The 23,258-nt window shown below is 48.7% G+C and overlaps 1 protein-coding gene across 2 annotated transcripts in view; it reads right to left on the bottom strand.

Moving 5' to 3' along the window:
- Positions 1 to 23,258, bottom strand: part of SPG11 (SPG11 vesicle trafficking associated, spatacsin) — a 639,585-nt gene that overhangs the window by 23,691 nt on the left and 592,636 nt on the right. For both annotated transcript variants that reach the window (XM_086957913.1, XM_086957912.1), the window contains exon 40: positions 6,405 to 6,556. In XM_086957913.1, the coding sequence (XP_086814039.1) occupies positions 6,405 to 6,556 (152 nt within the window). The remainder of the gene's footprint in view (positions 1 to 6,404; positions 6,557 to 23,258) is intronic.

Raw genomic sequence — 23,258 nt, forward strand, 5'->3', positions numbered from 1 at the left:
TTTCCTGTACTGGAGCATTCCGAAGGACCTAGCAGTATCTGTTACTGCCGTGATAGCCTGTAATACGTCATCTATGTGCTTTCCAAAAAGCACATGGCCATCAAATAGCATGTCTAGGGTTTTGCTTGGTACTTCAGGGCGGAATGTGGTAGCCTTAAGTCAGCCCGGGCATCTAAGGACAGCTGCACCAGCAAGCTGATGAACGACAAGGGAAGATATGTCCATAGATGCATCCATTCGGAAACTGGTCTTTCTCCTTCCAGAAACATTGTCTTCTGGTACAAGATCTAAATATGGTGCGATATGAGACCACATCTGGTGGTCGTAGTTTCCCAATATCGCTAAGGCCTTGGCTACATGCACTGAAGTGCCTAAGATGGTAGTGAATCTTCTTCCAATATTATCCAGGCGACTAACTTCCTTGTCTGAAGGTGTAGAGATGGGTGTTGAAGGATTCTTCGATCTTCGCTGAGCGGCTTGAGAAATTAAAGAGTCTGGTTATGGATGTCCCACCAAACATGCCAATGCATCGTCAGGGGCCTTGTCTTTTTATCAATCCTGGGAAGGACTGTAATTACCTTAGCTGGTGTTTTCATTACCTTTACACCTTCTTCCCATACATTATCAGTTATAGGGATTGCCTGCCCTCACTGTCCTTCTTGACTGACTTGATTTCATGATCCTTAAAATCGTGAAGAAAGCAGTCAGAATGCTTCACCATCATAGGAAGCTGAAACCTAGTAGCAGCTCTCACGTAGAACTCATGGAAACCACCTATGGTGGTGAGTTTACCTGTTGAGGAGCTGGAAAACAATGTGTTGTAAATATATATTCTTCTGATTCGTTGTCATTCTAGGTGTGGAAGGAGGCAGAAGAGGCGGGTGATGCCAGTGATGGAGAAGGTTGTGCTCCTGTGGGCAAAGGAAGGCGTGTACGGTAGTCCTGCAACAGGGCTTTTAAGTCCTGTACCAATGCTACAGGAAGCTGAACCATGGGCTCATGAGTGGGTTCCATAAATTGTTGGGTTTTGGCAGTATAACGATGGTGGTGGAACTCCTGTGCATAATACTCATCACACTCGTCATCATCTTCTTCCTGATATTCCACATGAAGCTGTGATGGACTGTGTGCTGGGCCGAACAAACCATCGTCATCTGACTCTTCCAAAAAATTACTAGGAGGTAATGGTGATATTTGGGATGGATCTTGAAGAAAACTTATGTTGAGAAGTATGTTGACAATGCCATAACAGGAGCAACTGGCAAGATTGAAGGCCTCTTTATTTTTAGATGATGGCGAGGTCTACGAGGCCTAAGACAGCGGCGGTGTTAATTATGCCACTGATGTGAGAACCGCTGACGAGGTTGTCGTCACTGATTCCATAAACGCATTAGTCAATGATGTGGTGGTTGATGACTGTGTAGGCGTTGTCGATGAGGAGCTCGTTGGCGGTTTAGGGATCTCCAGCGACGGTGCAGACATTGTCAGTGTAGCTGTCATCAATGATGCAGCCGTCATTGACAATGCAACTTTCGTCGACGGCGGATTAGTCAAAGATGAGAGAACTGAAGATGACAGAGCGGGAATGTGCCCCAATGGTGACTTTTGAGTCGACAATGACTTTGACGGTGCTGCCTTCGACGATGAGGACTTCATGGCGATCTAATTTTAACCAGTGAGGAGTTTGACGGCAACTTCTCAGGTTTTAAGGCCAACAGGGAAGATGGAGTTGGAGGTTCAGATTTGGCCTCAATAGGAAACAGACGCTTTCCTTTTTGTGAGAAGCTTTGTGAAGACTCCTGTGATCTTTCCCTTTTTTATGTTTTTCAAGAGAAGCATGAGAGTTCGCACTATCTTCATGCTCATAGATAACATTGGATTTGGTTTTAAGTCTCTGTAACCATATTAACAACCTACCCTATCTGTCTTTTAGGGTTTTGGTTGAGAAGGTTCTACAAATCTTCCAGTCTTTACCCTTATGCTGTGGGCACATGCAATATATACAGTCCTTATGGGGATCCTCAGTATGAAGTCTCTTCTTACCACAAGGTCCACATGATCTGAAGAGTCCTTTCTTAGAAGAGTCCGGCATGGTAACCAGGAAACAGGTGAAAATATCAGAGATGTGAAGACAAACTGAGCAGAACTCAGGGAGACTCCCTGTCACATGACGTGCAGTAGAAAATCTGAGGGATTCAGCTTCTCTTGGGTGTGTTCTGAAGGGCGCTGGGTATAGGTCAAGTTTGGTTCTTTTTTACTAAAGGACATGGATAGGCTATTGCAGTGACTATACATTGCATTGTAGACTATGGGTATGTTATTTACTGCTTTTGTGATGATACTGTGGGACTCCCACTTTGACGATGTTTCAAGCAGGTAAATCTATGAAAGATAGCAATATTGGACAAACACCAGTGAGTCACCTAATTTAGATAATACAACTGGAGTAGGAATGCAAGAAAGGGTATCCCACTAGGGGAAACCATTTCAGATTCTCATTTCAGCTAATGCATGGGATATGTTAGAAATGGCATTTCCGGTTGGTTAAGGCTTGCGCCAAAGCCAGGCAGAAACCACCACTCTAGTTAAGGCAAGGGAGTTACACGTCAAAGATAACCCCTGCTCATCCTCTAGGCAACGTGACGCGAGCAGCAAGGCTAATCTCGGAGGCAATGTAGGTTAAGTGTTTGCGCGCGCACCCAGCAACAACACCCAAGGCCAACCACAAAGGAAACTCCACACAAGGTTATATATAAAAATAGCCTTTGTATTATACCAAACACATTAGATAAGAAACACACACCTTACAAAGTGCCAACAGGCACGGGCAGAATTTACGGGGGATATATGTACAGGATAGGGCCACATGGACCACTGTCAGGAATAAACACTTTGTAGAACATAGATTACTTGTAGGAATAGAACATAGAACATTATAATAACTGTAGCACCAAATAGCAAATGCAGCACACAACCAGTAACCACTGGTAAGAGGTAAGTACCACCTACGCAACCCTAACCTCCTAAGGAAAATATCACGCAGGGAACCATGAACTCACTAGTATAACTATACTAGGAAAAACAACCACCTAAGCATAAAAACACATTCAGAGGTATAGGCACAAAGACATTATACATGATGCAGAAGTCACACTAGGCAGGTCATTACAAATTGCGCAAAGATCACATAGGGCCAAAAACATGTACCCCACGCAAGGGCACAACACCAGAACTGTCCCCCAGGCCAACTGGCCTCTCAGGGGCTGAAACGCCCTGTGTTCAAAATGTCAGGGCAGGCTGCACCAGCAGCCAAAGAAGATTGCACAAAGGAACTGGCCTAAACGGAGCAGCTGCCCACTAACTGCTGGGCAGCTGTAGAACCGAGCCTGGCACCAGCGTGCCTCCTGGCTCTCTTCGGAGCTTTGAGATGACCAGTAGGGGCTCAAGAACACGTGGGAACCTCGTGGGCCCAAGGAGCAATTGTCACCACACTGGGGGGAGCGGCCCGCTGCCAACCGGGGCCGCTCTACCCTCCAAAATGCCCCTAATAATGCGGGTGTGGGAGCCTCTCGGGCTCTGAATCCAATAATGCCCCCGACTTTGGAGTCCCCCCTCTGGGGACTCGGAAACCATGGGGCTGCACTAGGTCTCAGAGGTCCCGCCCAGCCGGTTTCACTTACTGGCATTCCGCAGGCGGGGGCTCCTTCTGGCAGTTGCTGTCCGCTTCACCGGAGGCTGCGGGGCTCTCTCTCCACACCACGCGGGGAGCCTTGCTGATGGCAGTACCTGTCGTCGCACGCAGGAGCGCGGGGTCGGCTCCCGCTGCTTCCTGCTTCTGGCATCCTTCTTCCTCTCTTCCTCTCTCACCGAAGCGCGAGGAGGGCTCCCTCAGCTTCCGGTTTTTGGTTAAAGTACTTCCGGGTCATCGCAGGCAGTGCAGCGGCCTGGAGGGGGGGGGGGGGGGGCGTGGGGGAAGAGCGGCTCACCCAGCAATCCGGGGTAGGCTCCCGATAATTAAATAATAAAGCGGCTAAAAATATCAGCGCAGAGTTCCTGGCGGGGTGGGCCCCCGCTGGGGACTTCACAAATCGGCAGAGATGCGGGGTGGGCACCCGCGCCGAAAATGAAGCCTAAAAGGGGGGTGGGGAAATCCCTACGCCCGGGATTCCCTCTCGAAGAAAAGGCAGCTCAGCGCTGTAAGGGAAAACAGCAGCGCTGCTTCTCTCAGGCTGCAAAGTAAGCGCTTCCAGGCGCTACAGGAACAAAGACCCAAGTCCAGGGCAAAGCACAGCAAAAAGTCCTTCAGGAGGTGGGGGGGGGGCAAAGGCTGAGCCCAGGGGCCAGCTCACAGGACCCTCCAGGCAGGGAGGCAGTCCCCAGTGGCGGTTCCTCCTGGCGCCCAGCAGCAGCAGGCCCCCCTCCAATTTAGGATCAGGCAAGAGAACATTTACATGGGGTCACAGCCCCTCTTTTATACACCAAATCCCTTTGTTTAGGATGAAGGGAAAATCCAGTTGCAGCTGGTTTTGGAGCACTCTGTTGTGCCCAGCCACTCTTCCCATTCACTAGTCAGGCTAGGGTCATCAGTCGCACCACAGGGGGCGGAGCCAGCATTGTGTAGGGAAAGCCCAGCCCAATTCAGGTCCCTGGTGCACCCCTCCCTCATATTAATCATGCAGACCTCTCCACTCACCACCGGGGCAGACCCATCCTGACTCCTGGAGCCAGGCTCACCAGCCAGCTCCAGCCAATCACAGGCCAGACAGCCAATTCACATAATTTACACAGACAGGCCAACTTCCAGAAGTGGCACTTCCACACTAGGTACATTCATGCCGCACACATCATCGTGCAGCATTTAATCACACAAGTCCGCACATACCAAACTCGAGCCTGTACTCCACACGCATCAGGAACTATCAGGGACACATACATTCCCCCATGCATTCCTATGGGAGGGCAGGCCAACCTCACTACACGCACGCACTTTACCCTGGGACACAGTGGTAAAGTGCGCAGAAGCAAAAAATAACTAGCACCAAGTCACATATCAAAAGCAAAAAGTTCAGTGGTGAACCTGCCAGAAGGGCCAAGTCCAACAGGATACAAGTGTCTCCATGTATTAAAGTTCTACAATAAGGAACAAATAGGAACAAAAAAGGTTAAGATAATACATCATCCAGGCAGCTGAGAGGTTACAAACTATGGCATTTGCATGGCTAAAAGAGTAACCACTCAATGTCAATGCTAAAGGACCATTTGAGCTGGAGGTAATGCCCTTTAGCGCTGAGTAACCTCTTTGATCTGAAGACCTTTTTGACCCCAAGTGTCCTCTTAGCACCAAGATCCTGACTCTGAAGAGTCTTATGAAGTTGTGAAATTTCTCTGCGCGGAGGAACCTTTCATCCCTGAGACACACATTTTTGAGGAGACTTGTGATACTGAGTGCAAAAGTTACAAAGAGTGAAACTGAGAAAACTCTCAGAAATTAGGTTCTTAGAAGAACCTATAATAAGGTTTGAGTGTCTGTGGATGTGTGTGGGTACATGAACACACTCCCACCTACCTTCTGTTGTCAACATGGCAATCTCAACAGAGAGGTCAAAGAATGAAACAACTGTTAGTTACTAAAAGCAGGTGACACTTAGCAAATTGTCAATTCAATGCCCAGAGAACATTAGGCAGCAATTATCATTCTATCAAAGTCCAAAGGAGCAGCCAACTGAGAAGAAGCCCTAAAGATATCAAGATCATCTGGCAGAAGAGAACATAATTAACAACAAACATGTGTTTAATATGCTGTAATGTACTACAAACTCTGGTAAAAACACCTGGGGTGGACAAAGAACAAGGAAAAGCAATTTACATGGCAGTATTAGAAAATCCCTCTCAGAAAGTTGAAAAATATCTGCCCAGAAACAATAATTATAAAGGAAACATAAGAGGGAACATTTCCCACATGGAAATAGAAAGTTTGGTCAGAGAAATCAAAGCACTGCTAAAGCAAATCATTCAGAGATCTAAACAAGACAAAAAGAAAATTAGTACTGAAGTAGCTGTAATTAGCATAGGACATTCTAGGAGGGCTCTGTTTGAAAATGCTTATCTTGAGGAGTGAGAAGGTCTATTTGATTGCTACGCTCCCAGCTGTAAGACTATATTTAAAAATAAAATGTATATTTTAGTTTAGAAATGCATGGGCCTCCACAATATCGCCATGCCTGGGCCTCCACAATGTCATGAAGCTGATATATCAATAAGGTGTGGTAATGTCAGCATAGAAGGACTTATTATACGTTCTGTATCAGCGAACAATACTTCCCAGGAATAAAATTTAGAGATGAAAGCAGCCATGGATTTAAAGAATATGTTATCCTAATTGAAAGTGCCCCATAAATTCTTACTTCTTAGAAATGTCTTCAAATACACAGCTTTTCAGCATATGGTGCTGTTTGAATTCGTCCAGGTACATAAATTCGCCATCGATGATAACTCGCTTGTATAGGACCTCTGCCCAGTCAGGGATTAAGCCGTAAGCCTCAGCCACAATGGAGGCCTATGAGAAAAAGAAAACCTGAGTTAAGCAAATTGTGAGGTCATTCGTGACATTCTGAAATAAAAGCTGTGGTGATTGAGGATAACTGTCATCAACTCGATCAGGTTTGCTTGAAGGGGCACACAACAAGGCAGCTGTCGGCACAGATAGAGGTAACTATCAGAATTCTCAGGTAACCTGGGTGATCGACTCTATAGAAACTGTCAAGTGCTGGGGTGTTGATCTGTGACAGTTTTAAGCAATATAGAAAGTGTTTTGCAGAGCACCATTCACCTGTCATTCCTCTGTGGAACAGTGTAGATTAACAAGTTACTTACTTTCGGTAATACTCTAACTGGCGGATACCCTATCTAAACGCAGATTCGTCACCCTTAGAAAATGCCCTGGTGACAGAGTGGATTCAGGTTTTTTTCATAGCAGTGCTTCCATGCACCTGTAGGTGGCAGTATGTGGGTCCACTGTGACTTCGTACTGCCCAGATGTGACAAAGCTGAGCCGTAAACAAGCTTGCCTTCTGCTTGCTGACACCAGGTTCATCTGTCGCATTCTGCACCTCCAAATGCAGAGCGTGGAACAATTTGTTGGCTGCAGTGTCCTGATGTCCAATTTGAGACCTTTTTAGATGTTCAAGAGACCACTCCACACAATGGGGAGGTAAGGGGGCAATGAGGAATCTGTATTTAGATAGAGTATCTACCAGAAAGAGTGTTACCAAAGTTAAGTAACTTATTCTTCAGAAAGACATGTCTAATCACAATTCCTCACTTTCAGAATAGATGCCACAGGAATACAGCCAGAAGGCGGAGAGTCTGGGGAGTGGACTAAGCCCAAAACAAAAAGCCCTGCAGTACAAAGCAGGCCAAGTTACCTCGTTGGATGTGGCCATTAAGGCAGTATTGCGTTGTGAATGTTTGTAACAAAGCCTACATTGTAGCCTTCCAGGTATCCCTTGTACGAATGCCATTGTAGGGGCCTTGGCAGAATGGGCTCTCAGACCTTCAGGGGGCTGCCCTTTGGCTAGCAGGTACCAGATCTTGTTACGGAGCACTATCCATATTAACATGAGTATTCTTTAGCACTATCTTACCATTCTTTGCGCCTAAACGTACCATGAGAAGGTGATCATCTACCCGATGAGTTAATGTACCTTTTGTGCGGTCAACGTAAAAAGCAACAGCCTCTTTGGATCAAGGAAATAGTGTCTCTCTTCCTCCTTCAAGGTGTGAGACGGAGCAAAGAACGCTGGTAGAGTGAAACGTGTCATACCTTTAGGAAGGAATGTTGCCTTGTTCTTAGCACCAACTTGTCCGGAAACAAGATGATGTAGAGCGGCTGTCCCGACAACACTTTCAGTTCAGTGTGGAATGTTGACGTGATAGCAATAAGGGAAACTATTTGTAATGTTATGAGCCTTAAGGAGCATGTACGCAGGGGCCCAAAGGACATGCAAATAGGAAATGTCAAAGCCAGGTATGGTCCTGCTAAGGCATCACAAAAAGTCTGGGAAGAAACATCCGGGTCAAACCTTTAATAAAACGAATCACAAAAAGTGACTTAAACAAGTGCAGTTGTTTTGGTAACCACAGAAAACTGAAAGGGCTGATTTCTGCATCCTATGGGCCTTCCATAAGTCAGTCAGGGCAAAATAAAGCAGCTTGGTAGTCACTCAGTAGGGTAGGATGAATTGGAAGATTCCTGTCCCTGCTGGCCTGTATGATTGCTGCCAGTGCCACATCCACAGTCTTGAGAGGACTGGGCTGTACAACATGTGAGGAGGATTGGATTTGCCTAGTCTGAATCACTTTAGTGACAAATCAGGTTCTTTTCCTGAGTCAGGACCCATCAAAGAACATATCTATTGGAGATGCCTGCACTTCACCAGAAACCCGGTTTACTTCATCCAGGTGTTCCTTCGAAGTGTGATTCGTTCTGCAGAGAAAGAATCCAGTAGGGTCTAGGAAGGAATAGAGCATATTTTTTGTTGCCTTCTGGCTGTCAAGTATCATCTGGGTCAGCGAGGCCCTGAGATCCATTGGGAATTCTGGTAAGATCTCACTAGCCGTGTCACATAATACATGTGCGTGGCTGTCATGTAGGGAGGGTGCAAAGAAAGTAATTGCAGCTCTCTGACCCATTTGGCGGATGTTATGGGCACCAGTGAAACCGTTTTGAGGGTGAATAAATATAGAGGACAGTTGTGGAGAGCTTCAAAGGGTGCACACATTAGAAATGTAAATATCAGTTTGGGGTCCCATTGAGGCATGATAACTGGTATTGGAGGGAACAGGTGTTGGGGTCCCTTTAGAGAAAGAGTCAGAATGGAAAGGGGCGACCACTCGGTCCCCCCGAACATATGGTTGGGGGCCCGGATCCTCCCGGGAAACCATTTTGGGCGGGGGGCGTGTCACGGCTGGTATGCCCGAAGCGGCGTAGTCGGGGGCGCGCCTTTTTCCCGCCCAAGAGGGGTTGTTCGAAACACCTACACCGATGGCCACGCCCAGTAGGCGTACCGGCGGAGGGTTCACGCCCTCCCGAAGAGTAATACAGAGAGCGGGAATCCGAAGAAGCATCCTCTTGTTCCTGTGCTTGGAAGCTGCACCCACTCGTTGCACGTGAGCCCTCGACGGAACAAGGAGCAATTTTGAGAACTTGTAATTCTTGTGTTTCTCTTTCAGCGACTTCGAGGCTAAGGATCCAGGACCTTGTCGATCAATTTTGATCGGATATTCGAAAACAATGTCTGGCAAGAAGGCAGGAAAGAAGCCCGAAACTGACCAGGTGCTTCGCATGCTAGTGAGCAGAATGGCGAAGATCGAACGGAACGTTGTTATGGTCCCGGCGCTTGGTCGAGATATGAAGAAGCAGATGGCTGCAATGACAATCCGGGTAAACCAAAGAAGGTAATAGGCCCGGCATTGCCGGGAGTTGTCCCTGAGGGTAGGGGTAAACGGGTCAGGAATAGGGCGGCAGGAGGGGAGGTTCCGATTCCCGAAGTACCCCCGGTGACCCCTGCCATTCCAGTCGAGGCCCCGGTACCAATCCCTGACGCGGGTCAACCGATTCCAGTTGTGGTGACGCCCGCCAACGAGGAGGACATGCCTCCCGAATTAGCCGCCCAGTTGGCCGCATGGCTCGGCAAAAAGACAGGGGGTTCTACGGCGCCCGGAGACACGGCCGAAGAGGCCAGGTTACTAATGCAGCAGTTGCGGCAGTCGCGAGATGCCGCAAAGGCGAATCTCCCTTTTGTCCCACCACAGGTGACCCCGGAAGGACCGGCAGCTGGCGTGGAAAAAACGGCGGGAACGTCAACGGAGCCGGGTAAGCAGGCATTGCCGATTGCGGGGGGGGCTCTTTGCCCTCAAGACGGGAGAAAGTGGTTCAACATATCCCGTTGGCCACGAAAGAATTGATATGGGCTGAAAAATATGTAAATATGTTTTCTCTGCTGACTGACCATCGCGAGATGGAGTATGCTAAGGCGCAGAAAGATTTGTGGCACCCGAGTGTCTGGCGAGCCAAGATGGCGGGATTCAGGGTTGATGAGACAATCACAAATTGGGCCAAGGCCTTTGCGATGTTTACTGCAATTATGGGGGAACGTAAGCCCGAGGTTTTGCCTGAATTGTCTTACTATCAGGCCCGAAAAATGGATTTTTGTGAAACATTCGAAGGCAATGAGTGGATGGGTTATGATATGAAGTTTCGTAAGGCCAAGGAGTACGATTCATCTCTGACGTGGGATTGTCTCGACTCGGTTTCTTGGCAGAAACAGCTCCTGCCGGGTGCGACGAAGTCGTCCTCGCCAGGCGGGAATGGGTCGGGGTTTTCCCGCCAACAGCCCGCGGTGCCTTTTCGAGCGGGCCCCGGTGGTGACCACCAAGCAAGGACTGGTGGCAATGGGGGAAAGAGAGGGGTCTGTTGGAGCTTTAACAGGGGCAACTGCACCAGACCACAAGGGACGTATAAGTTCAGACATGCGTGTGCAGGTTGCGGGAATTCCTCGCACCCCGAGAGTTCGTGCAGATCCAAGAATGGCGGGTCGGGAGGTAGAGGGGGGTCCAAACAGGACTGAGGGTGACCACTGTGTACCATTACCTACCCCCGTCGATATCATGGCAATGATCCCCTGGCTAAACGAATACCCTGATCATGTCTCCGCTGGGGTGTTGAGGAATGGATTCTTATATGGTTTCCGCATCCCGGCGGGGAATTTTTGTGGGGAAGCACTATGTAGAAACCAACTATCGGTTCAGCATAACCCAGCGGTGGTAGAGAGGAAGATTGCGAAAGAAGTTGCCCTGGGTCGGGTTGCGGGCCCATATGGGCACCCGCCAGTATCAAATTTTATCTGTTCCCCGTTAGGGGTGGTCCCCAAGAAAGACCCCGGGGAATTTAGGCTGATACATAACTTGTCGGCTCCGAAGGGTCTCTCGGTAAACGATGCGATTGACCCGGGAGTCTGTTCGGTGCGGTACGCATCCTTCGATGAAGCCGTCGCCATGTTGAATTGCCTGGGGCCCGGAGCGCTGATGGCGAAGTCAGATATCGAGTCGGCGTTCCGGTTGCTCCCGGTACACCCACAGGATCAGCATCTATTAGGCTTTGTGTTCCAGGGACGTTACTACATGGATAGATGTATGCCAATGGGTTGCTCCATTTCTTGTGCTTACTTTGAGAAATTCAGCTGTTTTTTGGAATGGGCATTCACCGAAGCCACTGGACATAGCCATGTTATGCATTACTTAGACGATTTTCTGTTCTTGGGGGCAGCCGGCGACACAAAATGTGCGCAGGCCTTACAGGATTTTTGCCTCCTCATGAAGGAATTCGGAGTGCCATTGGCACCAGGTAAGACGGTTGGACCAGCTACTTCACTGGAGTTTCTGGGAATTGAACTAGATTCTGTGGAGGGATGTTTCCGTTTGCCAGTAGGGAAAGTAGCGAAATTCAGGGCTTCCCTGGAACTGTGCCTTAGTAAGGAGAAGCTGACCCTGCATCAGTTACAACGAGCAGTGGGTCAGCTTAACTTCGCCCTGAGAGTAATACCAATGGCCCGCCCCTTTTCCCGCTCTATTGCACAAGCTATGGTTGGTCTCAAGGAAGGACACCACCGCACGAGACTGTCTGCAGAGGTTCGCCAGGACATGTGCATCTGGTTGGCATTTCTGGCGGACTTCAACGGTCGAGTGGTATGGAGCAAGCCACCAGCGTCTTCAGACGAGCTAGGGTTGTGGACAGACTCGGCGGGGAGCGCGGGTTTTGGCGCCATCTTGGGTAATCGATGGTCGGCACAAACATGGCCGACGTAGTGGCACACCAGCAGTCTCACAAATAACATTGGGTTCCTCGAGTTATTCCCTGTTTTTGTGGCTCTGATGGCATGGCCGGACGAGTTCAGAGATCGCTCTGTGGTATTTTGGTCCGACAATATGACCGTTGTTGAATGTATAAATAATCAGGCAGCACGCTGCAAGTGGATATTGAGATTGTTGAAGGAAATTGTACTACTTTGCATGAGACTGAATGTGCAGTTCAGGGCGAAACACGTGCCGGGTGTACTGAATCATGCGGCTGATGCACTCTCTCGTTCACATATGCAGGCATTCAGGGGTTATCTACCTACAGCGGACCTAGCGGCGGCACCATTCCCCGAAGTACTCTGGCTACTCGGTGCCCCGGATTACAAGACCTCGTGGCAGCAAGCTTAGCCCCCAGGACAAGGAAGGCATACGAAGGAGCGTTTCGTTCCTATTGTGCATTTTTGGGTCCGGCAGGGGAGCAGAAATGGGGTCAGGAGGATTCCTTCCTAAAGTTTCTGGTAGCATTACACAGGGAAGGCCGATCAGTGGCAACGGCCAATAGGCACCGGGCGGCCATTGCATTCATGGCGCAGGTGCATGGCATCAAGGACCCGACAACTTCCTTTTTGGTAAAGAAAGCCCTTCGTGGCTGGCAACGCCTCGAGGGTCGTAGAGTAGACGAGAGGCGCCAGATTGGGTTAGAAAGGTTGTCCCAGCTTATGTCGACACTACCCACGACATGCTCCTCCCATTTCGAAGCAGTCTTGTTCCGGGCCGCTTTCGCATTAGCGTTCCACGGGGCTATGCGGGTGAGCGAACTGGTTGCAAAGAATAAGAAGGATGTGGAGGGAGGTCTGTGTCGGGATCACATCCTAATTAGGGGTGATTCAATGGTAGTCACAATAGCTAAGTCCAAGACTGATCAAAGAGCTATGGGAGACAGTGTTGTTGTCCAGCGCATGCGAGGGTCCCCCATGTGCCCGGTAATGTGCATCGAGGAATATTTGGCGCTGAGGGCGGATACATGGGGTGGGAGTTTGCTGAGACACATCGATGCCACCCCACTGACGAGGTTTCAGTTTCAGAGGGTGTTAACAATGGCAATCGCAGCGGCGGGCTTGGACCCGAGCGATTTTGAGACCCACTCCTTTAGGATAGGGGCTGCTACTGAGGCTACAGCCAGGGGTCGGAGTACTGAAGAGGTGAAACTGTTAGGACGATGGTCCTCGAACTGTTTTAAAAGGTATGTGCGGTTGCACATGTTGTGAAGTCAAGTTACATGCACTCACGCTTCTTGTCTTCTGTTTAATTTACAGTTTCGCGAGCATGTTATGCGGGGCGGAATTTGCAGTCGACCCAGCACCAGGGGACCAGCGGTCAGAGATCACCGGCTGAGGAGAGAGAGGTGTGGGTCGTGGGCCACTCATACGTGAGGCGGGCCGGGGACGTATTCAAAGCAGGTGACGCGACTCACGCAGCTGGGGAATACGGGTACAGAGTGACCTTCCACAGAAGGGGCGGGCTCTGTATTGACCAGTTCGAATCTTTTGTCGAGGGACTCTTAGGGCGGCAGAGGTCACCGCCATCTGTAATCATAGTCCACCTGGGGGGCAATGACATGGTGACACTCGGTAGGAGAGTATTACTCGAACGAGTTTTGTCCACCGTTAGCTGGCTGGCGAAGAGAATCCCCGGGTGCACGATTGCATGGTCCCACATAATTCCCAGGAAGGTATGATAGGGGGGCCTTTCGGTATCGGCACTGAACCATTCAGTAAAGAAGGTCAACAACAAGATTGGTAGGTTGTTTCACTCGGCGCAGTTGCACAGTATTCTGCATGGGTGTATTCGGGGTGACCACATGTATCTAGAGGATGGGGTTCACTTGTCCCGGGAAGGGAATGTCTTACTCATAGGAGACTTCATAGCTTGGCTAAGGGGTTTGAGGAAGCATGACCTTTAGGAGGAGTTGTGGGGGGGCCGGATAGCCGGTCAACTATCCGGCCTGTGGCGGTAAGGTCATGATCGGTGAGCAGTAATTTCAAGGTCCCTAGAGGGGGGCGCCACCCACTATGGATGGGAGCGCCCGGGGGAGGCGGCCATTGGCCCCTCCCACGGGGAGGCGGCATCCACTAACTATGGGTCACCTAGGGGAGGGCGCCATAGGCTCCTTCCAGGGGAGGAGGCGGCTATATGCCCCTCCTACGAATTTCCCGGGGCCCGGATATCCGCGACGGCGGATGTGATAGACAGTGTGGGGTGGGGGGGGGAGTCCACGCTGCCTTCTTACAGACACCTCACACGGGTCCTCGGACGACCTTTAAGATGGCGTCGAGTTTAAATGGTGGGCCCCCAACAAGACAAGGGAAATTGGAGTTGGCACAGAGGGTACAGTCCTCTGCGCGGCCGCCACTCACACCGTGAGGGCGAGAGTTTTGGTAGTAGGGATCTGACACCGGTTGCGACCTTGCCGTTGGCCCGTAATGCTAGGGTGTACAATTTTAATTTAGAAAGTATGATTTGCAGGATGCTAGACTCGGCTAAGAAAACCTTTGTATTAGAGATTTGTTAAGGTTAGCCAATGGACATGTCTGCATTGAAATGTAATAAATGAAAATTGTACATGATATGAAACTTTTATTTTAATGTTTTAATTTTGTTTCATATTTTAATAAATACGGCCGGGAGGGTAACTCCCTCCCGCCTTCCAAAAGTTCAGAACTGCGTCCGTCTTCCCATCCTTGGGGATTGTGTTGAGAGGGGGTGACAGGCATCCCGGCCATATAGAAAGGGGCGACCACTCAATCCCCCCGAACGTATGGTTGGGGGCCCGGATCCACCCGGGAAACCATTTTGGGCGGGGGGCGTGTCACGGCTGGTATGCCCGAAGCGGCGTAGCCGGGGCGCGCCTTTTTCCCGCCCAAGAGGGGTTGTCCTAGACACCTACACCGATGGCCACGCCCAGTAGGCGTACCGGCGGAGGGTTCACGCCCTCCAGAAGAGGAATAAGGAGAGCGGGAATCCGAAGAAGCATCCTTTTGTTCCTGTGCTTGGAAGCTGCACCCACTCGTTGCACGTGAGCCCTCGACGGAACAAGGAGCAATTTTGACCCACCCACCAGCCCCTTATGGCAATGTTAGTTCAGCAATAAAGTCTTTTTTCTCTGATAACATCTTCTTCCCTCTGTTCAGCGGTATATGAAGGTCTAGTTTAACGATATGACTTCTGTCTGAAGGTACTGTTTTTTCTTGTAGTATAAACAAATGTTGCAAGTAGACGAGGATGTTTTTTCTCCCTTAGTAGGTAATAAATGTCGTATTTATTTGGTCGGGCGGTAAGGTCATGATCGGTGAGCAGTAATTTCAAGGTCCCTAGAGGGGGGCGCCACCCACTATGGATGGGAGCGCCCGGGGGGAGGCGGCCATTGGCCCCTCCCACGGGGAGGCGGCACCCACTAACTATGGGTCGCCTCGGGGAGGACGGCCATAGGCCCCTTCCAGGGGAGGAGGCGGCTATATGCCCCTCCTACGAATTTCCCGGGGCCCGGATATCCGCGACGGCGGATGTGATAGACAGTGTGGGGTGGGGGGGGGGGGTTGGGGGGGGGGGGGGGGGAGTCCACGCTGCCTTCTTACAGACACCTCACACGGGTCCTCAGACGACCTTTAAGATGGCGTCGAGTTTAAATGGGGGGGCCCCCAACAAGACAAGGGAAATTGGAGTTGGCACAGAGGGTACAGTCCTCTGCGCGGCCGCCACTCACACCGTGAGGGCGAGAGTTTTGGTAGTAGGGATCTGACACCGGTTGCGACCTTGCCGTTGGCCCGTAATGCTAGGGTGTATTATTTTAATTTAGAAAGTATGATTTGCAGGATGCTAGACTCGGCTAGGAAAACCTTTGTATTAGAGATTTGTTAAGGTTAGCCAATGGACATGTCTGCATTGAAATGTAATAAATGAAAATTGTACATGATATGAAACTTTTATTTTAATGTTTTAATTTTGTTTCATATTTTAATAAATACGGCCGGGAGGGTAACTCCCTCTCGCCTTCCAAAAGTTCAGAACTGCGTCCGTCTTCCCATCCTTGGGGATTGTGTTGGGAGGGGGTGACAGGCATCCCGGCCATATGGGGGACTAACTCAAAGGTTGGTCAAGCAATCATAAAAGCCAAACTGGCCGATAAGTAACCTTCAACAGTGTCCACAGCAAAGTCTTGCTGGGCCTGACTCTGCCCAGCTGCTACAACAAAAGATCCACCTGAAGGGGCTGCCTGATCAGAGGACCAATGTGCTCAGGAGTTCTGGATACCATACTCTTCATGCCTAATCCAGAGCCACACGGAAGACTTGGACTTAGTCGATCCTGATCTTCTTGAGAACTCTGGGCAGAAGTTGTATTGGCAGAAAGGCATACGAGAGGCCTGAGCTCCACTCGAGACAAAGAGCAGCTGCGAGTTGCCTTGGAAATTTCAGCAAGCAAAAGTACTGACATTGTGGATTCTCAGAAGTACTGACACTGCATTCTCGGCTGCGGCGAACAGATCTAACCAAAGTTCTCCCTATTCTAGAAAGAGAACATGCAACACCTACGGATGGAAACGACATGTGTGATCCGCTAGGCATCAATGAGTCAGTTTGGTCACTCTGGCAGCCCAACAGGAGTTCAACCACCAGGGAAATGCCCTGACATTCCAGCCATATCCAGAGGTGTAGGCCACCTGGCAAGGGTCCACGACCCCACCTCGCTCTGTTTGTTGCAGTACCACATGACGGTGGTGCTGCCCGTGAACACCTGCACTAGCCTTTGCTTGAACGAAGGAAGAAAGGCTTTTAAGGCCAGTCGGATCACCCTCAGTCCCAAAAAGTTAATGTGGAGCTGGGACCCCGCCGGAGACCAGAGTTCTCCAATCTCCACTTCTCCCAGATGGCAACCCAACGCAGCAGTGACACATCTGTCACTACAGTCAGTTCTGGGAGGGGAAAGAAGAGGGGTCTGCCGCCGACTCAATCATGATTTATCTGCCACCCCAGCAGGTCTTTTGCAGTTCCTTCCAAGATCTGGACCAGGTGGGAGAGATTCCCCTGATGCTGTACCCAATGGTCCTTCAGGTCACACTACAGAGCCTGCATATGCCAATGGATATGTGTTACCAGCAGGATGCAGGAGCTCATGAGGCCCAATAGCGTCAGAGATAGTTCCACCAAAATACAGGATAGAGGCTGAAACATTGAAATCATAGCCTGAATATCCTGGACTGACCATTTGGGAGGATAGGTCGAAGCTGCAAAGTGAACCTCTAAAAAGGAGTCAGGTGCGCCGTTAACAATCAATCGTCGTGGTAGGGTAAGGCAGGAACCCCCATCCACCGCCGGTCCCCTGGTGAACGCTCGAGGGGTGCTCGTAGGACCACAGGGGAGCACAACAAATTGAAAGTGCTTGGGGCCCACAGTGAACCGCAGGAAATGCCCGAGGGCAAGTGGGACAGGGATATGGAAGTAGGCATCCTTCTAGCCCAGCCATACCACCCAATCTCCCGGGTCGAAGGCAGACAGGACCCGAGCTAACATGAGCATCTTGAACTTCTCCCTATTCAGAAATAAATTGAGAAGGCACAGGTCTAGAACACGGTGGAGGCCTCCATCCTTTTTGGGCACCAGAAAGTAGCGGAAATATCAACCACAACCTACTTCTGATGTCGGCAACCTTTTGATGGCTCCTTTGGCCAAAAGAGTCTGTACTACCTGATGGAGCAGGGAGAGATGATCCACTGTTAAGAAGGTAGCATTAGTGTAGGGATTTCCAGAAAGGGAACTGAGTAACCCCATTGCATGATTGGAGTACCCACTAATCTGACCTTATAGGATCCTACAGCCCACTAGATGCCCGTTGTGGTATGAGGGCAAGTTCTGGCTGGTGACCCCATGTTGTCTTTAGGAACCGCGTCCATTACAATGAAAAAGCATCAAAGCCTGTTGGCCTTGGTGGCTAGATAGGAAAGGACGTGGTTATGGAAGGAGCGAAAGGCAGTATGGGATTGGCTGGGGGCCAAGGAGAGGCCCAAGGACCTGGTAGTAGCCTGGATGTTCCTACAGTGTCCCAGCGCTGAGTCTGGCTTTTCGCCAAAGAGGCGACAGTCATTAAAGGGCATTTCAATAAGGAAAGCTTGGATGTCACCTGAAAAGCCAGTGGCTCTCACCCAGGTATGGTGTCTTAGTGCCAAGGATTCTGCCTAGCGAGTCGATCATGTTCAGTCCGCAGCGAATAGTGAGCTTTGCTGCATCTCTGCTATCTGAAATTGCCTGTGACAGTATGGTTCAGGCCTCCTCCGAGACCATAGGCAGCACTTGCACATAATCCCAAACTGCACAGGTTTGGTCCAAAAGGCATGTGGTGTTCCTTGACCACAGTGCTAGGCTGGCGGAAGAGAACATCTTCTTGACAAATTTTTGTAGCTTTTTCGGTCGAGGACCGGAAATGCTGGCTTGCCAGCATTTCCGGGAGGAGATCGTATGCTGTGTAGTAGACAGTTTAGTCCCGCCTCTCAGCTCCGTTCGCTTTCATTGGCTGGCTTCCTAAACAGAGGCCAGCCATTGGAAGAGAAGTGAGTCATTCCAAACAAGCCCCGTCTTTTTCGGATTCGGGGGCGTCATTTTTGCTGTTCTTTAGCTCGTGACGTTGTCCGTCACTCAGGACAGCAAAACACGCCCCCGAATTCGAAAAATCCCGGAAGCTTGAGGCTGCCATTTCTGCCCGACCGCCAGACGAGACAGACCCTCCGTTGTCCCGATGCTGCATCCTGCCTCGGTTTCCTTCCTTCCGCCTTTCCTCTCTCAGCCTCCTCCTCTCCCTGCGCTCTTTCCTCCGCCGGACCCACATCCCTTCCTCCGCTTATGCCCACCCAGACCAGTCCCGCAGCTCTGCGCCTCTACAGGCACGAGAGACCCTTTAGCACAGCCCGTGACCCGTGTTGGTCAAGGCGCTACTTGTGCAGGGGCTCCGTGAACCGGCTCTTCAGCCGTGTCTTTTTCCTGCCCCCCGCTGGAAGTGGAGTCCGGGGAGCAAACACTGTTCAGTGACAGTCCGGTCACTTGCAAGCAGCTGTCTAACTGGGGTTCCGAAAACACATTCCAGGTAAGGGGACTGGGGCTGTGATTTGAGACATCGCGCCCAAAGGAAAGATCCGCTAGTATGAGACACCAGACTGCCTTGTGAGGAAGCGCCCCCCCCTTTCCTCTGCCCGCAGCTCTCCTTAGTCACGCCTCTCGCCCCCTTCCCTCTGCCCGCAGCCCTCCTCCGTCCCGCTCTCGTTTAGGACTTATTATTTCTGCTTCACAATGTCATTGTTGCTGTTTCGCAACTTGCTTTGCCATCCCCTCGCTCTTCTCCTGTGTCGTTCCTCGCCTTTTATTGCCCCATCCCCCACGTCGTCGCTCAGCAGTTGTTGTTCGTTCCCTGTCCTCTTCCCACATAGTTGCTTGCTTGTTTTAATTGCCCCGTCCCTACTGTAGCAAAGCTTGACCTTTCGGGCTGGATTAACTGAGCATGATTTTATTTAAGGCAGTCCGTGAAAGTTTCAAACAAGAACAACCAGATGCACTTTTCATTTTTTTCCACTAAATCGCTTTACTGCTGCCTTTAGTTATCGACATTAGCTTACTATTCAAGTCAGTATAAGGTGCTGTTTAGGATTCTCTGCATTTTTAAAAGAGCTGTGTGGAAAGTAAAAACGATATCTCTCTTTGGCACATCTCAAACATAACACGAAGATCAATCCCATTCCTGTATAAAGCCTGCTAGCTGGTAACACACATGCACTGCCTCCATGCACTAAAAGAAACCAACAACATTGCTACCTCATTCAGTTCACAAGTACCTTAAGAAGAAGAGATAGAAGGGCCATATTCAACTGAAGGATAAAACGTCTAAGATTAGTTGTGCAGATGGCAACAGCACATATGGAAACTTCATATACATGTTTTGCCCCCATACAGCATAGTGTGAGGTTCCCACCACAACCAGTTACATTTACAGGCAGAAAACGGACTAAAGCAGGGCCACTTCATCCGATGACATCCTAAATGATGAGACGTTCAGAGGGAGCGTTGCGAAGGCTTGAACAACAGTTCAAACAAGGGGTTCATTTCCAGCTTTTCAAGCCCCTGGCTACAAAGGGTTATAACGATTTTATTTCTGGGCAAAATTGAAGGTTAGGTCCACATAATCGAGCGTAATTTCTAGGATAAAGAAGAACCTGGATTATGTTTTCACTCAATTTTACAACTCTCATTTTTTTTTTCATGTATGCATGTTTTTACTTCTTTGGTTGTTAGGTAGGGATTTGTCATGCTCAAACGTTGTGCGAGCACAAAAATCTACTAAACCTTCGAGTTTTGCAGCAATGGTATGACTGAAAAGCCAGAAGCTGGCAGCAGTGACTGGGGATTGGAAAACACTAAAACTGTGGTAAAGCCAATAGGTCTCAACTAGGCGAGAGTTATTGACTTTGTCAAAGTTTTGTTTAGCCATGTTGTACAGCGGTGCACCTGCTGTGCACCATGACTGAAGGTAAAGGAAAAGAAAGTGCTGTGGTGCAACCAGCGCTAACTGCCTCATACTAATTGTTTTACTGATGTAAGAAGGCTCTCACCCCTTCTCTAAGCGAAGCTAGATTTTTTTTTTTTAATTCATGTACTATTGACTGTAAAATTATGCAAAGTATTACCTAATGCCTACATAACTTTACAATTTTGGGTTCAAAACATTAAACGCCTCTTAGATTACAGATTAATACTTCAGTAGGCATATAATGAAATGAGCTATTAGTCACTTTGTAATTTGCTTGTGAATAGTTTTCAAAATGTGCTGGCGGGTCACCTTCGCATTCGACTTTTATACAGCTGCACCAAACAACCTAGAAGACAAGCATATATGGACTGGAATTATTTGGAAAATACAATTGATTGTCAGAGGTAACCATCTATTTCAGAGAAAATACTTCTTGTAAAACATAATACATCGATGTTTGCTTCATTTTATAATGCTCTTCTGGTCTTTACAAGTTGTGTAAATAATTGGTGTTCGTATCACCAAATATGATGGTACCAATTTAGTAAACTGGGAAGGAGTTGGCCCTTCGGAAATTGAACTCCTGATTTACAGATCACAGAATATAACAGCGATGAGCATTTAATTCAGAGACCAACAACATAATATGTAAACTACATCATAGCATATTCCTGTGTAAACAGCAGAGTAGTACAAAATGATTGAGCCACAATCTTCGAAATTTAGTGAGGGGCCACCAAAATTTCATTTAGCGTGGTTGCTTCACCTGTACACAAGACTTGAGCCAAGTGTGGGGCCTCTGATTGGTGGGCACTGCTTGTGTTATTGTAGGCACTGTTTGTGTTATGCTCATGTTTGTAAGGTTAAGTAGGTCCAGTTCGAAGTATTTTAATTTTTTGAGAAGCATTACCTGAAACTTGAGGACATGTTAACTCCTCATGGACATTAATTCTACAAATAGTGTAATCTTTTCAGCAAGATTATTTTAGTTTCTCACAAATACTGCATCATTTAAATGCTGTATGGGCCAAAATCATAGAATCGATGATTGCAGCATAGCCTTCAAGGTTTGTTTCCAACCCCAAACTGAACGTCGAACAATTTTAGTAGCATCTTGATCTGGCATGGCATTTTCAGCTCTACATAGCATTCAATCCTATGCAAATTTAAGTCATTGATTTACATGGTACAAGATCCAGTGTAAACCCTAGGGATCTGGCATCAGTGGTAGTTTTTATCCTTTAAGCTCCTTAGTCACAAGTCAGTCTCGGGACTAGGGCTACTGTTAGGGCTGTTTGGTAAAGTTCAAAGTTTGGATACAGGTTTGTTATAAGAATACACACTTTGAAATGCCATGTCCCTTTACATACTAGATACAGGCATAATTTATATATTTGGTCACAATAATATACACGTTCCTCTATACACAAAATGAAACCGTGATTGTAACAGTCCTGCACCCTGTAGAACTTCCAAAGCGGATTGCCGCATTTAAACCACAGAAAAACTACTTTTCTATCAACACCAGTTTTAGAGGATAATATTTATTTCCTATGGTTGCTGCACCCCGGCTCAGCCAGCACTGTATTATGGTTTTATACAGGGACCTCTAGTAACATGCTGCGATTCTGCACCCTATTCACATCGCGCAGGAGCCTGGCTCTGTATATGCGAAAGCTGGGAATGATCAGCAGCTGAGCACACAAGTGGCTATTGTGTCTCTTATTAGCTATCGAGGCTTAGGTTTGATTAAGCGTTGTTACAAGTGCTTATTCGAAAACACAGGGTGTCTCTTTCACACGATTTAAAGCCAGCAATTAAGCCACGATATAACGTGCCGTATGTTAAAGTCGTTTTAAAGCGTTACAAATGTGCAAGCACTATGCATACAACTAGGCTACGGGTGCATCAGTTAACGACAACATAACATCGCATGCTTTAAAAGTAGCAAACTAAAGTGCACTTAACCTACGCCCAATGTTACGTATTTAGAAATGATTATGCGGGATACTACTACTACAAAGCACTGCAATAGTCTGCGATATTTTGCCTAATAGAACTGACTGCTACACTGCACATTTGTCAACGCAGCGCTAGAGCACGGCTCTACAGGGACCTCTAGTCACAGTCTGCGACACTGCACCCCGGTTCAGCCAGCGCTAGAGAACGGCTCTAGAGGGACTTCTAGTAACAGACTGCGATTGTGTGGTTGTGTGTGTGGCTCTGTGTGGATAGCTTTTTTTTTGTAGGTGGTTCTATGTGTGGGTGGCTGTTTGTGTGAGGCTGGATCTGTGTGTGTGGGTGGCTCTATGTGAATGACTGTGTGGGTGGCTCTGTATGTGTGTGTGTGTGAGGCTCTGTGGGTGTAAATGCAATAGGTCATGCATATGCGAGCGATTAAGCTATTGACGTTGTAAATAACAATGCCATTTATTTAACGATTAAGCGATTGGCAATGTAAATGACAATGCTATTTATTTATGATTTTTAAAAAAAAATGTCATGAGCAATGCCAATAGCTCTACCTTTAATAATGCCGAGACCATTGCATTGTAAATGCTTGTTGGTTTACCTATCCTGTGGAGTTTTAGGGAAAGCACCAGGGTAGACGTAGAGGCTTGGACCACCATGTCTCCAAGGTAGAGAGCTGGGTGAGGAAACTGGGATTCCCCAAGTGTGGGGCAATGGTGTCGGGCATTTGTCCTGTGCACAGGAGCCCCTGTTCAGTGCATGGACGAGTCCTCAAGCAGAACGTCCATAAGGTTTCAATAATATAGGAGGCGAGATTTCCAGCAGAAGCACCTCTGTCAAGTCGGGTTGAGTGCCGCAGATGC

This window comes from Lissotriton vulgaris, chromosome 2_1, assembly GCF_964263255.1.
Source record: "Lissotriton vulgaris chromosome 2_1, aLisVul1.2, whole genome shotgun sequence".
In the NCBI taxonomy this organism is placed as follows: Eukaryota; Metazoa; Chordata; class Amphibia; order Caudata; family Salamandridae; genus Lissotriton; species Lissotriton vulgaris.